We start from the raw sequence: 16,902 nt of genomic DNA, 5'->3' as shown, positions 1-16,902 counted from the left end.
TGAACGGTATTTTTTTTTTTTCAGTTTTCCAGGAAATGTAATAAACTGTTGGAAAGAGACGGTAAGACAAGAGAATTACATCTGTTTCTTCATTTTGTTCCTATTTTTCTTCCCAGAAAAGCTGGTCACACTTCCAATTAACTACCTACCTTCCCTATCCAGAAACCGAGTGTTTTTCCTTAGTGCAAGATCTACATCCCAAAAGGAACACCACCAGAGGGACCCTGGTCTAGCGTCCAAAACTCTCTGCCATGTGGCAGACCTCTACTCAGTGAAGTACAGATGAGATTGTAACTCATGCTGAAGACATCTTTTCTGGTGTTAATCTAGGTAATACAGGTATTAGCACCAGAGCAAATTTTGCAGCATTCCCAGCAACATCCCCGGGTCGTGGGAGGGCTGATGTTTTGGGTTTTAGCGATACAGGGTGAGCCCTGGCATTTTCACTGACACGGTTACCAGGACTGGCCTAACCTGATGATGCCTGTGCTGTTGCTTCTCCTTTATTTTGCTGAGCAGTTCCATCTTAGAGCAGAGAGCAGAATCCCCTACTCACGTTGTACTTACCCCTCAGTTAAAGCTGCCCTAGCCTATCTGTACCAGGTCACTCAAGCTGCTTTGCAGTCAAGTTAATGCAGACTTTGGCACAGCATAACGATAAAGCCTAGCAGGAAACAACTTGAAATGACGCTTGCTAACTTGTGTTTACCATCACTAACTTTAAAAACATGCAAAGTAATAGCAAATAATTCCTATTTTTAGAGTGTAACCTAAAGCATTAATCTATGTTAAAAACACAGAACACAGCAAAATACTTTGCTTGATTCTCAAAGCAGTCATGACATGGGAAGGAGGGACAATGGCTTCCTGAAATAAACCTGCTAAATTAACACTACGAGCAGGGTCAGTACTGGACAGCAGAAAATGCCCCTCAAAGATGGCTCTAGAAATTGTGTCAGTCACACAACAGATGGTACCAACATCTCACGCAGGGTAGGAAAACAGTGCTTTTCTTTAGCCCAGCTGAAACCAGCACACCTGACTTCTTGAATAAGTTGTCAAAACAAGAGGAATATTTTGGGGGTTTATTTTACATAGGTATGGTCACTAACAAACTTCATAGGAACATGTTATTCATGTCATATTGCTCTGTCTCTTTAAGCTGCATACACAAAAGAAAATTATCTTCTATCACCATTTCATTCCAAAGCGCACTGCACTTCAGAGAATGGTAAGTTCACCAGGTTGCATACATTATACCTGGTATGCTACTAAAGAACATTCAGGACTGTCAAAATATGACATGCAATGTTCAATAGACAAAAGGCGCTATTTATGGCTTTGCTAGCAGAACACTAACACAGCACATGCTGCAATTATTGTCTCTGAAGTTTCTCACTGGAGTCTCAACACTAAGTATTGTTATGGAAACTCCAAGATATCCAGGCCAACACAAAAAAAAAAAAAAAACCCACCTTACTAACCCAAAGTTTCAAAACCCAAGTCCAGCATAGTTTCCAAGGTGAAATGTAAGGCAAAGTAGAGAGGGATGCTACAATGTGAAGTTCTTAATCACATTAAAAATTATCTATACAGGTAACTGCTCTAAATTCATCTAGATCATCAGTAGTGATTGCCTTTAAAAACTGTGAAAGCTGGACTCCTCTTGCTCTCCTATAAATTAGTTCCTTACCAAAACAGACACAAAAGACAAGGCTGAACCAATCTGCTCAGTCAGCAGACCTGGAGTGGAATGCTCTCCCATACGAATACCTTTGGATACATGGAAAAGTCCCTCAGCTCTCCTCTGCTGTGTAACTTCAATGTAAACTCAGTGCAACCTTAGAGTACACAGCTACACTTTGTTATAATATATTGGAAAGAACAAAATGGGTACTGATTAAACCTCTTAAAACGCAAGGCATCAACAGCGTTATTTACAAATTCTGCCTGCATTTAGAATATGACCTTAGGCAGCAGGTTCTGTGATTTGAGAGCCACGAACTGTGTCTGCAAATTAATTCTATGCACAGGTGAAAGAAAAAGTCATACACCAAAATCGTGGGTATTTATTTGACATCCTAACTTCATCTAGACAAAAAAAATCCCAAGTCATAAAACTAGGTAATAACATTCTGACTGCTTCGTGAGACATTTACCTTGTGCCAACCTTTTAACGGCCATTTTCTCTTTTTCAGCATGAAACCTTCGTGTTTGTCTGGCTTCTGGACATTGGTCTGGCCTATTTTCAGACCCTCTATGATTTCCCAACTGTCAGGTTCCTGGTAAAAAGCATGAAGATACATTGATTAATTAATTTTGCACACACATGGTGAAATATTGCACTTGAAAGTGACACAAATTCTTCGATGCACAACAAAGAGGAGGAGCCAGGCTTTTAAATCCACCTATTTAGGTACCAAACTACATGGTCACTATATTATGTCTAGCTGTATCTCATTTAAAACTACTCAATACAAACATTTTTCGGATGACTAATCCTTACCAGGTAAGGTGCATAGTAATAGTCCCCTTTGTGATATTTCTTAATCATAAAGAAATTTAAATTTTCTGATCTTTCAAGTACAAGCTACATTGGATCTGGATGCCCCAGTTTTTCCCAGAAGATGTTGCTTTATTGTTGATTTTGAGTGTAGCTAGTGATAATCTTCAAAGGCATTTTATGACAGAGTTTCACTTGCTAATTGAGCCTTCAGAAATACGCATTGGGATTTTCTTTTTATTTACCTGCATTCATTTTCTCTGTATTATGGGAAATTTATAGGAAAGCTAACTAATTTTCTCTCTAGAGAAAAACACAGGAACAGTATCATTTGAGATACAACCAGTTGTATGCCTCTCATGGAGCCAATTAAAGCATATTTCTGGTAGATACTACTTCTTTTGCATGGTGACTGGTGCAGCTCAAGCCAGACTTACATTGTAACACAGTGAACAGGTAAAGAACAATATTTTTCAAGATAAAAAGATTCATATTTTCTCTTGGAATGTATTTCTATCCTCTTGCTACAATTGTAATCAAAAGAATTCTGCACCAGTTTAAAAATCTCTTACTGCCACCTTCCTCAGACTATGTTTTACTGATTATACCTTAAAAAGCTGTAAACTTTCATTTTCTCAGCTGATCTGTCCTAACTCCTAGCAATGTTATGAAAAGTTAAAAAGAGAGGAAGGAGGTCATATAGCATCAAGCATTTAAAGGGAAAAAAAATTGTCTCCATATCTCCAACAAAACCGTTCAGAGCCAAGCACTGTCAGTCTTCCATAACACCTCCAAATAAATTACACAGCCCTGATAACATCAATATTACTATTATGAAAATAGAGTTGCAAAAGGAACAGCGAATTCCAAAACTACAATTTCTAATAAGGTCTTAGTATTTTGAGACGGGTGAAAAGTTCTATCCCAAATAATAAATACTGCAGTAAATTTTAATAGAAATTTTTACTCAGCTTAGTTTCCCCAGAATAACCATAAAATAACAGTAGGGGTCTGTTAATCCCCTACTCAAAATGCACCTTTTTTTACTTCCCCATGTTTTGCTTCATTGCTCCATTCTATAGAGGGAAGCACATCTATGTTTTTTTTTTCCCTACAAGGAAGTACCTGGCACTTCAGGGGGACAAATTAAACTCTAAGTCCCCTTGGGTGAGCAGAGAGTCTCTGCATCTCTGCCAACGGATTCTTCACCATATTGATTTCTCCTTTAGATGATCAGCTGCAGGTATAAGTCTTTTATCTACTAGATAACATCAGTATTGATTAATTTCTCAACTAGAAATCACACAATCTCACATAGCTCTTCCTTTAAACAAAAGTCCAGATACAGAGGGATAAAATGAGCAATTATTTAGTACAGTGTGGATACTTGTCTACTGCTGCAGCAGTGCTATAAGCTGATTCTAAAACCCTCCAACTATCCTAATTGTGCCTCATCCCACAGTTATGGTGTGTTGAGATATGCACGATACAAGGGCAGTTACAAAGGAGAGACAAAAATGGGGAAAAAACAGAGTGAAAGTGATACACCAAAGAGTCCTCATCCAAGGCCAATTCTCAAGTACAGCAGCAGCACTTTAGGACTTCAGTGTTTCATTAGGGATTACATAAGAAGCAGCTCTGTGCAAAGCATCACGACCTGGGGAACACAACCACAGCTTTCAGTCCCTGGCTCTGCACACGCCCTTTGTGTTGGGGTTAAGGGAGCCACTACTAACACCTTTCTCAGCTTTTGACTGCAAAATACTTATTTTCCAAACAAAAAAGAATAAACCATTTCATTTTCCCTGGATGAACATTTCCTTTCAAAAATTGTTTTACCAGATCTGTGTCAGAACTTACAGATATTTAATTTCAGATTTTTCTTTTACACTAAATATTCCATCACAGCACATCCTATCTTTTCAGTAACAATCTTAATTTTGCATATGAAGTATCTTAAAATGAAGCTTTCTTTATGTGGAATTAGACTTGTTTGGAATCACTTATTCCAAAATGGAGCAATTTACCCAGAAAGAAGTTCACTTCAAGACACCACACACAAGGCTTCACCTTTTACAAGGGTGTTATCACCCCTGCAGTTGCATCCTTTTCTCTGCCTCAGGAAAGAAAGTCTCAGCAAGAGCTTTTAAATTTCAAACTACACACAAGGGATGTTATTAGGACTTTTTTTAAACTAATATTTATTGGCAGCAATTTTAGATTTGGATATGATTTGCTCTACTCTAATAAGAGGACTGAACTGGAAAATTTCTCGAAGTCATAGAATCATATAATATCCTGAGTGGTAGGGGTCCCACAGGCATCATCAAAATCCCTTCTAGCTCCATATTCTGAGAAAGTAAAATTTGTTCCTGGGGCTATGTGGAGAAACAAACAAACAAACAAACAAAACACCCCCACAAACCCACTTCTTAATTTTGTTAGTATAACATCTACTAAAGATTACTGGCTCTTCTGAAGTCTCAGTTATAGAACAATTAGCTCCAGGCTGACTCACAATATACTCAATGGTAGAATCACACAAAACGCTGTCCCTGAAGTGTTAGTCAAACTACTTTGTAGCTCTAAAGGGAAACTCACTGCCCAGACTCCATCCCAGGCTTTTGCTTACCTTGGATAGAGAGAGATGATCACTTTCAAGGAACTGCTTGCTTAAAGAAGGGTCTGTGCTTCCTGAAGAAGCCTTTCGCTCCAAAATATGAACACTCTAAAAAAAATGATTAACGATAACATCATGGCTCAAAACATACAAAATATCTACCATCCATGACTTAAATGCACAAAATGTTTGCCTTCAGAGGTAATATACTTCTTTTTCTTTATTACTGGGTTTTTAACCTAGAAATGATGGTAAACTAAAAAAAGCCAGGAAGTAATGCAGTTCTTACCTCTACAGGGATTCCAAGTGCTCCTAACCACACCTATTATGCTTGCTGTTAGTGTACACGACACTGAGTGCACGCACTGTGCAGTCAGCACTGTCCTACATTCACTTAAGACATTACTGCCTCTAAAATATTCATTATCACACCTTAACATTTTGTTATTGGCTTCTCAGCTGAGATAAAGTAAGTCACTACAGGAATGCTTTTAAATAGGTTACAGATATTAACAAGATCAATTACTGTGTCTCAGCTGATGGGCTTGCTGGTGAACATTCATGATACACCATGATCTTAAACCATTGCAGCTGTTTTTACATACGACAATACTATAAAATTTCATATCTTCAAAACATTGTAATAAAAATGAAATACATAATGTCACTAGTAATCCTAGTGACAACAGTCCTGAAATAACTGCTATTCTTAAAAGACATCTAAACATGTCTTTCCATTTCCCAAAAATGTTTCTTGCCTATTTTATTAAAGAAAAAGCATTTTTGATACAAGAGAAAGTGACCAAAATTCTCAGGCATGGATCTGCATTTCATTCTCTAGTGAAATTTTGCTACATTTCATACTACTATTTGCTAAGAATTCTACCACAGCATGTCATTAGTATCTCTTTGGCATCAAATAAAACTACTTCATTTCCAGGACACAGAGCACAATGACAAACTTGCAATTGCAACTACCCTCTGAGAAGCATATGTTTTTCTCAACTGAAAATGCCAATTAAGTTTTGTTCACAATTAAGCTTCTTTACATTGACTGAAGAAGAGATTATCCAGGTACCAGCAACAGCAGAAACAATTGGAGAATAAAAAAGCACATACAAACAGCAAAAAATTTGTTTATATAAATGGTAAATATTATTGTTTATATAAATAATTAAATACATAAGGACCATCATCAAACTTAATGAAAATAAACACAGCTATTCATTTAAAAGCATATGTATAACGCAGACCACATCTTGCTGCACTGCAATACACAAACCTTCATTGTTCTCTTTCAAGTTACGACTGTGAATGAGAATAGGAAAATATGGGGGAGTGTCTCTCTTTTCAGTGGAGATTCACAAACATCCCTGCCACCATGCAACAACAATCAGCATTTATTTTCAGTTACTTTTAACTAAATTTTACAGTGAAGAATGTGGAAAAGCAGCAGTATTATGTTACTCCGGGATCAACCAGCAAAAAGTTTTGTCATACGTGCTTTAACAACTTCTGCTTTATCAAAGCAAGTTCAAGCTACTTATTGAGTCCAGTGTATTTTACTAGTCAGATGACAAAAAAAGTGTATGTATATGGCATAAGTGTCTATGTTACATATCAAATAATTTAATAAACTAATTTGAGCAGAGAACCATGAAGTTCCTAACGATAATTATAAGCTTTCTCACCGAATAAAGGAAATGTACTTATGTAGAGTGTATGACATTTTAATGATATACAAAAGAACCTAAATTTGTTCCTCCAAGGAAGATTAAAATGTCTGTCGATTAGCATAATCAGGATGATTCCCAACTTTCTTGCCAGTTTTGCCTGGCAGGCAGGAATCCATGCATCCTGAGATGGAGCAATGCCCAACACAGATGTTCTGAAGGTCTCATATGTAGCAGCTGGTGCAGTTTGTTGTTACATAACTGCAATTTCATTTTGTACAATATTTAGAGAGGAGTAGCCCAACAGTCCTTAGCTTGCCAGATTTCCAGTGACATTTTCAATTACATGGTTTTAGCTCAGGAAGGTTTTATATTTTTCTTTTTTTTTTTTTAATTAGCCTTCAGTCATTACAGTTCCACTTCAGTTGAGAAATACATTATTAGCCAGCAGCACTTAAATGAATGCTGATTTATTCAACTATTTGTTTGAAAATGAGAAAATTAACATCTTTTAAATAAAATTGCCTTTTTTACATTCCTTACTTCCAGGAGTGTTGGCTTGTCTATACATGTTTGCTTTTCAATTCTCTTTACTTATGACCAAAATTACACTGACATAAGAGTATTTCTTTAGATTTGTGACAAGTCTCTAGCATAATATTAAGAGATCTTACTTGGTGCAAAATGTTTTCCATTAACACGTTATTTTTCTGCAAAATTACAGACAGAAATCACACAATTGCTTGACATTTTGAAATTACAGTTGATTTTACAGTTCAAGAGTTCAGTTACTTAGAATCAAAGGAATAAAAATTACCTAAATCTTGACATTGTTTCAAGAGGGTTTTGTAATTTAACATGAAAAACAGCTTTTGGGGTTTATTTATAATCAAACCAAAAAATGAATAATAATCCATTAAACTACGGATAGCAATCAACCTGGTACTCTCATTCCTCAAAACACATTCCTCTCATTCCTGAAAACACAGACAGAAGAAATCAGCCTCTGCATTGCTGCATTCCAGACTCCCATCATGTTTCAGGATTACCTGTGTACTATAGCTGGTTTCTCTTGGAGGAAAATGCCAACCCTAGCCAATTCCATGTGCTCTTAAAAACTAATTCAACAGAATTACTAGCTTAACTCAAATTACTACATAATTCCATTGTAAAATCTTCATCCTAACTACAATCTTTCCTTCATCTTTATGATTATCCACAACATACACTACGTATGCGACAGATAGTTGCCTCAAAATACCCCTAGCAAGCCAACATATGGGGAACACAAATGCTGGTTCCACCCTGCCGTTGTTCCTTTTTTCCCCAAAGACATGAAGAAGAAGGAAATCGATGGAGAAAAGAAAATAACACTATGACACTATGCAACTATATAACACTATGCAACAATACCTTGCATCATATTCTCATCTTCTCTGGGAGGCAAGAACGGAAAATATGATTTACAATATCCTTCCATGTATCTGGCCAACTTCTCATTTTGGAGTTCAGTGACTCATACAGCTTGTTGTCCCAGTTTTGGCTGGGACTGAGCTCATTTTCTTCCAGGAAGCAGGTATAGTGCTGTGTTTTAGATTTAGAATGAGAACGTTGAAGGTACAGTGATGTTTTGGCTGTTGCTGAGTAGTTCTTACCCTAAATCAAAGACTTTTCAGTTTCCCATACTCTGCCAGTGAGGAGGTGCACAGGGAGCTGGCAGGGCATGGCCAGGACAGACGGCCTGGACTGGTCCAAGGGACAGTCCATATCACAGAACTTCAAGGACAGCATATAAACTGGGGGAGTTGGACGGGAGAGGCCGGTCGCCGCTGGGGGACGGGCTGGGCCTTGGCCCGCAGGTGGTGACCCATTGTATAGGACATCACATGCCTTTCATGGGTTTCATTTCTTTCTCTCTTGTTCTTTCTTTCCATTACAGTCATTATTATATTTTATTTCAATTATTAAACTGTTGTTATCTCAGCTCTCAGGTTTTACCTTTTTTTCCCCTCTGATTCTCCTCCCCATTCCACAGAGGCTGAGGACCCTAACTTTTCTTTACTGATTCTTACTTCCCATTAAAACAAAAGACATTCAACTGTTTTCACAGGAAAGGCGAGGAAAGAAAAGAGATTTTGAGTAAGTAGAGACAGGATATAGACTATCCAGTGAAAGACAAGTCTGACACTCATGCCTCTCTGCAACACAGCAGCAGTTGTATGGTAGACACAGATATGACTGCATACATTTCAATTCTGATGCCAATTTTTGCTACCTTCTAAACATGCCTTGATAAATGCCAAGTTAATCTACAATATTATTTACAAAGCTTGTATTATTTCCGAGGTTATAACCTTGAAAACTGTTTTTTTCTTAGGCTGATACTCAGCCAGCTCTGGCTTTCCTCCTGTTAATGTTGAAAGAAAGATTCTTGAACATAGTTGTGAGAGAAGAATGAGTGCAAAGCAAAACAACCATATCTCATCAATGTATTTCTCCTTTCTATCTTCTAGCACATTTTTTTAATTTTTATAAAGCCATCATGGTCCTATTTCTATCCTCAGTCTTTTGTGTTGGCACTGCTCCATAGCGGTTTTCAGCAATCTCAGCTATCAACTAAATGACAAAGGAACGTAGCAATACTTGGTGAATAGCAAATACAGTTAGTATCCTCTTTTTCTTGTAACACATGTTCATCTTGTTCAGAAATGTACTTAAGAGCAATATTTTCTCTTTGCAAACTTTTTGCTGAAAGACAAGTATATGTAAGGTGCAGTTCTGTAGCATATGAATAATATCCAGGTACGTATGCCTATTTCTTTCCTGGGATATGCAAAGCAAACCCTTCTTGTGTAACAGAAATGTCAAGGATTTGTTAGCTCAGGAGCTCTGTCAGCCCTTTCCAGAACTCCACCTTTGTATTGTACTTCATGTCAATGCTTTTAGGCTCTGGCAGCAAGGAAGCCTTTGCTTTTCATGGTACTTTTTGACAAATTCTCAAGACAAATAAGCTCTTGCTCTCATGAAGAGCTTCTTGGAGGGAATCATTAGCACAACTGGATAAGGCAGAAAGAGCTATCTATCATGGAAACAGCAACCCTCCTTTTGCCAGAACGATGGTTTGGAACAACCACCAAGTCACAGCCTGTGTGCTAATGACAATCTTCTCCCTTTGCACTCATCTTATGACAGCACAAACGGATAAATTTACAGCGTCTGACAGCTGACAGAGAGAATTCAAGCTTAAGCTAATGATACGAAGTTTTTTTTATGACTATTGAATAATCATAATTAAAAGGCATGATATTTTGTTAGATAGTCTCAGGCTAGCAATTCATCTTAGTGATGCTGAAATAGTTTAAAAGAAAAAAGGGAGGAAAATAAAATTACATGCACATCATTCCTTGATGTGTTAATTTTTTTATGAATGAAAGTATTTTAGACATGAAAGGGAGTCAATGTTAACATAAATATTAAATTAAAAAAGCTGGACCTCTCTTTAAAAAGTGCATAGGTTCAGAAGACGAAAGACCTTTCTTCCTGTGACTCTTTCACTTCGTCCTGTAAGCTACCTACTTAGCCTTTCTCAATACCCTTTAAACTTGAATATACACAGTTTCAAAATATAGGAGACAGGAAAAAGAGAGTTTCAAAAAATTTTGATCCGATTTTTGTTTTACATGAATTATTATTCTCCTGGGGAAAAAAAAGTTTTTATGTAATTACTTCATTTTCAATTCAAGGGTAAAGTATTTATTAAAAACAGGAAAAGAGAGGTGTCAGAACAGCAAATAGCATTACTAAGGCACACAGTTATTCTGTCAAACACACTTTTATATTTTGCATGCGGATAATCTCAATCACACGAGTGTCTGGAAAAAAGAAGCCTCCATATCATACCTGCCACCACCCTCCCTCTTCATTTTTGTGCCTTTCTTCTCCACTGGGGAAATAAAAATACAATCATGCTTCTCTTTCTTCTCCCCTATTTGTTTCCCAGAAATCCTCAATTCAGAAGAGTTGCACTTTTTCCTAATTTGTGTGTTTGTGAGTTGCACTTTGTTTTTGTATTCTCAAGGAAAGCGAGACATGCTTATGTAGGACACGTATGCATGATGGAAAAAAAAGAGACAAGAGGAATTTAAAAGTGACCATGGTCTGAAAACACCACCTTAAATTATCTGTCATAATTTGCATGGGTAATTAAGCTTTTATGAGAGCAATTTTCCTGGTTTGTAATAGAAGATAGCTACAGGCACCATTTCTAATCAAACTGACATATTTTTAAAAAATAGTCATAGCCCACATCTGAACTTCAGCATTCTCCATGAAACCTGTAAAGCACTCCTAGAGGTAGGATAACTGAGACAGCAATGTTTATGAAGCTCAGGGAACGTGTATACACAGCCCCCTGGGACAGCCTGGTATGAATGCTATCACTGTCTCTTCTTGGCTGCTCCAAACCATTTTATTTCTTCAAAGCTTTAAAGCCAAGTCTTTCTTGGGAAGAGACAGCACCTCCATCTATTAATCTCCACGTCTGTGCTCCAGATCTTGTCTCTAAACCACTATAGCTCTTTCCAAGGGCAGGAGCAGTCATGATCAAATATCTCCAAATATGGACTGCAGAGGCACGTCCTGTGCACATGGACAGACGTACTTCTTCTGTTTGCTCTCTATCTGTCAGGTAAATTCTAGGCAGAAAGACAGGCACCACGTGAAGGACATCTGCTGTGTGCCTGCAGGGTAGCTTCACACACACAGCCAGCCTGATGCAGCCAGCTGCACTGGGATCCTGGGCACACGCTGCTGCCAATATATGCCAGCAGCCTTCTCACAAGGATTCCCAGTGCTGGAGAATGTCTCATACTTTCAATGCACCCAACAGCACCACTGCTTGAGGGTCTGCCTCACCCCTGGGATCAATCTGTACCCATTCCCTCTAAGTCTCACTTGCAGGGGTTCCCATCCCATGCCCGGACACACCTGTTCAGAGAATTTCACTTCCTCAGTTTAGCCATCTTCTGATTGTGTCTAGCGTAGATGTTCACTCAGCAATCTTATCATTTAAATGATAAAAATCTTACAGGTATGAGATTTATTTCATTTTTTAAAAAGTGCTATGACAATGGAACACTCACACGAGTATTCTACAACTTTAAAAGTTATATTGCTTCTGACAGTTTGCCAGACACTGAAGGAAGACCCACTACCTTCCAAACCTAAGGAATGTTTTCATACTCTATGAAAAGCCCAAGAAAAACAATCTTGTAGAACAGCGGCAACTAATCAATTTAAAGGATAATTGCATGTTTTTGTTAATAATTTTGCCATTTCATTCTTTGGCTCCCTCAGAGTATTTGCTCCAGTGAGTTGTTGCTTTTAAAGTACTCAACACTTCCTGCTCTAATACTGCTTCAATAGTTTAATATGAAGAAAGTTAATTAGGAAAGCAAGCAAAAGAGAATTACATCACTGTAAAAACAGTACTTGGCATTTAGTAGCCTCTTTAGTTTGAAACTCTCAGAGAGATTAATAATTATTACTAGAATAATTCTCACTATCTACTGCAAAATAAAAAGGCTTCTAAACGTCTGTGCTTTGCTACAGAGCAAAGCATGGCTGCATGTTCTGAGGTCGGTACTAGGTCTACATCCTTGCCTTTCTGTTCATCCTTGCCTTTCTTCCTTTAGAAGTCACAGAGGGACGGGAACAAGTGAAATTCACAGGTAACCAACAAAAATGTTTTTCTCAGATGTCACATTGGGCTGACAGCAGTGAGCAAGCAGGTAGGCTGCTACCCTCTTTCAGAATAAAGAAGGTACACAAATGCACTCAGACGTCGCTTCCACATGGAATATATTAGGTTATATCATATCCCAATCTTGTATGAGCAGCACTGTCTAACCATGTACAAAATGGTTACCCACCTTAGGAAACACTAATTTCAGGAGACTACTTTGACAATTAAAATAGAGTGGTTGTGAAAAGCTAAATAGACTTTTTTCAGTGCAGACCTTTAGGCAAGACCAGAGCCTTGGAATCCTTCACTGCTTTTAAATTTCATGGCCAGGTAAACATCTTCAGCCCAAACTCATTCCTTTGTGAAACCCTTGTGTACACCCCTTCTGTTAGTCAATACTGCTTGTACAGGAGGGAAAAACAAACCAACACAAAACAAACAACAAGCCATAATAAAACCTGAAAAGCAGATTGCTGCTCTGAAAAGCTTTTTTCCTCTTCCTTCAAAGCCGCCACCTTTCATTGTTTACTTATGGCTAAAAGACAACAGTCGTTTGAAATATGAAAGCTCTCCTGGTAGAAAGGTGACCACATAAGGCTAAAAGCTTTTTTTCTTTTGAGATGGCTGTAGAGGAAAAGAACCAAGGATTTCTTGAAAAAGCAAATTGGTAAAGAAAAACACAAAGAGCAAGAGAACAGCTGATCATCTCTCCCTCATAAAAGACCAAAAAGAAAATTAAGACATTAAAAGAGAAATCTTCACATTTAAAACAGAAAACATCGCTACATTTTCCTCATCATGTATTAGCTAGCCTTTAGGTGGTGGTCAGAAAAGTCAAATTCTCTCCTTTGCTCACAGTTCCAATATTATTACTCTCCTTCCATATCTCTCCCTCAGTTTAGTAGCCTGAGGTCAGGCTCCGATTTGCCAAACTGTATGTTGTTGACCCTATGATGTATTTACTTCTTTCTTCTCAGAACAATATTACTACTCACACATTGCAGAGAAGATACAATGTATTACAGTCTGCCTTATGAGCTGCACACTTAATAAATAAAATACAGACTATTCATAAAGAACGTACACCCATAAAACTGAACATTCAACATATGATTTTATCATATTCAGCTGTACTTCTAGGAGTTGTTCGTTTTCCCCCACTTTGCAGCGCAGCAGTATATAGCTAGCCTTTTCAGAGTTTCCTAAGGGATGAAACACAAGAATCTGCCTTGTCAGTATGGCCCACAAGAACTGTTCCTGCTACCTTCTGAAGTATTCCCTACCAAGGGTATCACAACAGCCTTGCCCAGCTCAGGGGTTAAACAAATCAGGTTGTTTCTGGGCCTTCTACTATCTAACCATCCAAATTAAACATGGTTTTAATGAAAATGAATGACAAAAATCTGAAAACAGCTTTTTAGTTATTGCTGGCTTCATTACTCTATTCATTTATCTATTACTTAGTCAAGGAGCCTGCAAATTGGCAATGTCAAAGCTTTTGCTGACTTCTAATTCTCTTAGGTGATGTAAATTCTACAAATAAAAAGCCACATTAAAATGCCAGCATTATATACAGCATGACATTTTCCACTCTCCCTGAAATGATTTATCATAGTCATGTTCACACTCATTCAGGCTCCTGCACCATAATTTATTGGGAAACTGCTCCATAGTTGCTGCTATGACTTTGACAAGAATTATATGATGAGAAGGTTTCAATCATTAACCATCTAGAAATATCCAGTGTTATCCTCACATATGATAATAAAAGTGACATTGGCACTTCATGCAGCCACATCACTTTCCATATTCATTTATATTACCAATTTGGAAGGTAGCTTTTCCACTAGCTCCTCTGAAGAGTCCAAGGAGGCAGCAAGATAGAATTCTGAAGCCTTTTCAAAGTAAAATCCAATAGCCCCTGAACCAAAATCCCCTACTCCCTAGCTATTATTGTGTTTGGGCAAAAGCCTATGAAAACCAAAACATATAAAAATAATACCACAAGCAAGGAAAGAAATTAAAAATACAGTTGTTACAGTGGATGGTGGGACAAAGTGGATATTTTACTGTGTTTACATGCAGAGAGGAAGTGTGCATGCCTCTTTCCCTGGGTACAGCACCACTGCAGCTCATGCTGCGTCACATGCTGCAGCTCTGTTTCTTTCTGCAGAAGAAATTGCTCACCCATTCATTCTCCTGCCTTTAATGCTGAAAGAGCTAAGGCAAAAAACCAAACGCCTCAGAGTAGCCCTTCCAGTCCACATTTACATGCCTAAGTACGTTGTTAAGCACCATCACACTCTAGAGGATCGTCTGGATGCATCACACCATCAACCTTTAGAGCATTATTTTAGAATCATGCTTCACGTTTCTGTGATCAAACATGGACTTGAAGTTAAGCACCCATTTCATTATGGTGACAGGCATACCTTGCTCTGTACCACTGCTATGGTAACAGATATGCTAGCCATTAGGTTTATGGAAAAATGTATTCCCAAGAGGGGTTTTTTGGTTGGGTTGGGTTTTTTTTTTTTTTTTTCCTACTTGCGTGGCTGTGTCAAACTACCAAATTACAAAGAAAACTCAGGGAACAAGCTCTTAGCTGAGACAGGCAGCTCCTGTGGGTCTTGCATTTACCTTCTTTGGTCTAAAATGTGGGAGATAAAATACACCAATGTTTTAAACAAATTATGTCAAAGATCTTACTCCAGATGGAACTAATGAAAAAGTAAAAGGTTATATTGTAACCAAGACTTAATATTTATCACCTGTGAGAAAATACTTTTTGAGAAAATGCTCAAGCAATGGAAATTATTTTAAAATTGCCACAAGTTTCCTGCCTGTAATCGAGCATACATCAGAATTCTTCTTCTCCTTTAACATTTAAAAAGTACCTTGTGGTGAGACTATTTACATTCAAATATACATGTAAGAACTCATCTGAAATCTAGTAGATAGCTCTATTTTCTGAAGTGCTCCCACTGATATTGTAGCCACACTGCACACCCAGCCCTCAAAAAAAACCCACAGGAAAGTTCAAGTTGTTTTGTGGGGAATTAAGAGTGTCTTCATGTCAAAGGGATCCTAGAGAATTACATCCACAAAACAAGAGTTTCTTAGAAATGGAAGTCTAACACATCTGGATTAGTACTCTATGAGGCAGTACAATCAGTGTTAATTTCTAGTGAAACAAATAATATTTAAAACATTAGGAGTTTACAGAAATAATGAACAATACGGTGTTTGAGTTACCATTTTCTAAAACAATAATGCATCTCTGTTGTTGGATTTCCAAAAAGAGATATTCACAGACCACACAAACAACTTTAAGCAACTGTAGAAACATGCTGCCAAGAAGCACTTCCCCAAAGACTTCAGAGCGTGTTTCCTGCTTGTCCATGAGATTATATACTGATCCTGTTCCAGTGCTGTACATAGTGCCAATGTTGCTTCTAAATCTTTTCCAAGCCACTTTAGGAAATGGAGAAAGTAGATTCAAAAAATCAACAGTTTTTGGCTATAGTGCTATCATCCAGTCCTATAAGCAAACAAATCCAGAGCTAACAAGAACTAACAGCCACATTACAGGAATAAATGTATCATGCCACCAGATGGTACAAAAAACTAGAGTACTTCCTTACCTGCCTCCTGTCTCTCTGAGATGATGAGGAGGAGGAGGCACTTCTATGTGATGGAGTGGATGTTTTGTGAGCTGGAGATACACTCTTCTCCTCTGAACTCATCTTTGCAGTAAACTTGAATTAATGATCTTGTGCTCTTATCACTCATGAACAAAAAGGCAGCGGAGAGTCTTCTGCATCCTTCTGTTTCACAGTTTATGAACAGCCGAAGAGGAAGTCAGTCTCAGCTGAACTGCACCTTAATAAAGAAAAATGTGATAGAAAGTGTGAATGAACATACCCTCACTCCAAAGTAGCTCTGCAGCAAAGAAATCTGTTGAGTATTCAACACATCTCCCAGTCTTTTACTCCCCTTCCCAACAACTACCCGGCACAAACACAAACGCATTTTTTCTGCCTTCTCGCAGAAGACGAAAGTGGTACTACATTAAAAAAAACCCAAAAACTAAGGAAAGGCTTAACTTATTTACAGCAGTTCTGAGGCAAAGTTTACAAGCCCTTGATAAGGGGGCATTATCCTGCATAATATCAATGACATTATCAAGTAACTCCTCAGGACTTCCCTTAGAGCACAGATACCACTGAACACCCCATTATCATCACTACCCTCATAAGAATTCTGCAGTTAGATTGAGAACTCTACAAGGTGGCTTTTGTTAGGTTTTTTGTTTTGTTTTTGTTTTTTGTTCTTTTAAGCAGATCCCTCTCACAAAAATGGT

At 37.8% G+C, this 16,902-nt stretch overlaps 1 protein-coding gene across 6 annotated transcripts in view; it reads right to left on the bottom strand.

Annotated features, from left to right (window-relative positions):
* OSBPL6 (oxysterol binding protein like 6) overlaps nucleotides 1-16,902 on the bottom strand; it is a 98,887-nt gene that overhangs the window by 38,565 nt on the left and 43,420 nt on the right. For all 6 annotated transcript variants that reach the window (XM_040069415.2, XM_040069418.1, XM_040069417.1 and 3 more), the window contains 3 exons: nucleotides 16,184-16,421; nucleotides 5,136-5,231; nucleotides 2,160-2,282 (listed from right to left, as the gene is read on the bottom strand). In XM_040069415.2, the coding sequence (XP_039925349.1) occupies nucleotides 2,160-2,282; nucleotides 5,136-5,231; nucleotides 16,184-16,285 (321 nt within the window). In that variant the 5' untranslated portion in view covers nucleotides 16,286-16,421. The remainder of the gene's footprint in view (nucleotides 1-2,159; nucleotides 2,283-5,135; nucleotides 5,232-16,183; nucleotides 16,422-16,902) is intronic.

Source organism: Hirundo rustica, chromosome 7, assembly GCF_015227805.2.
Source record: "Hirundo rustica isolate bHirRus1 chromosome 7, bHirRus1.pri.v3, whole genome shotgun sequence".
NCBI lineage: Eukaryota > Metazoa > Chordata > Aves > Passeriformes > Hirundinidae > Hirundo > Hirundo rustica.
Note: the sequence above shows the minus strand (reverse complement) of the source record. Positions and strands in the feature narration are given on the sequence as shown.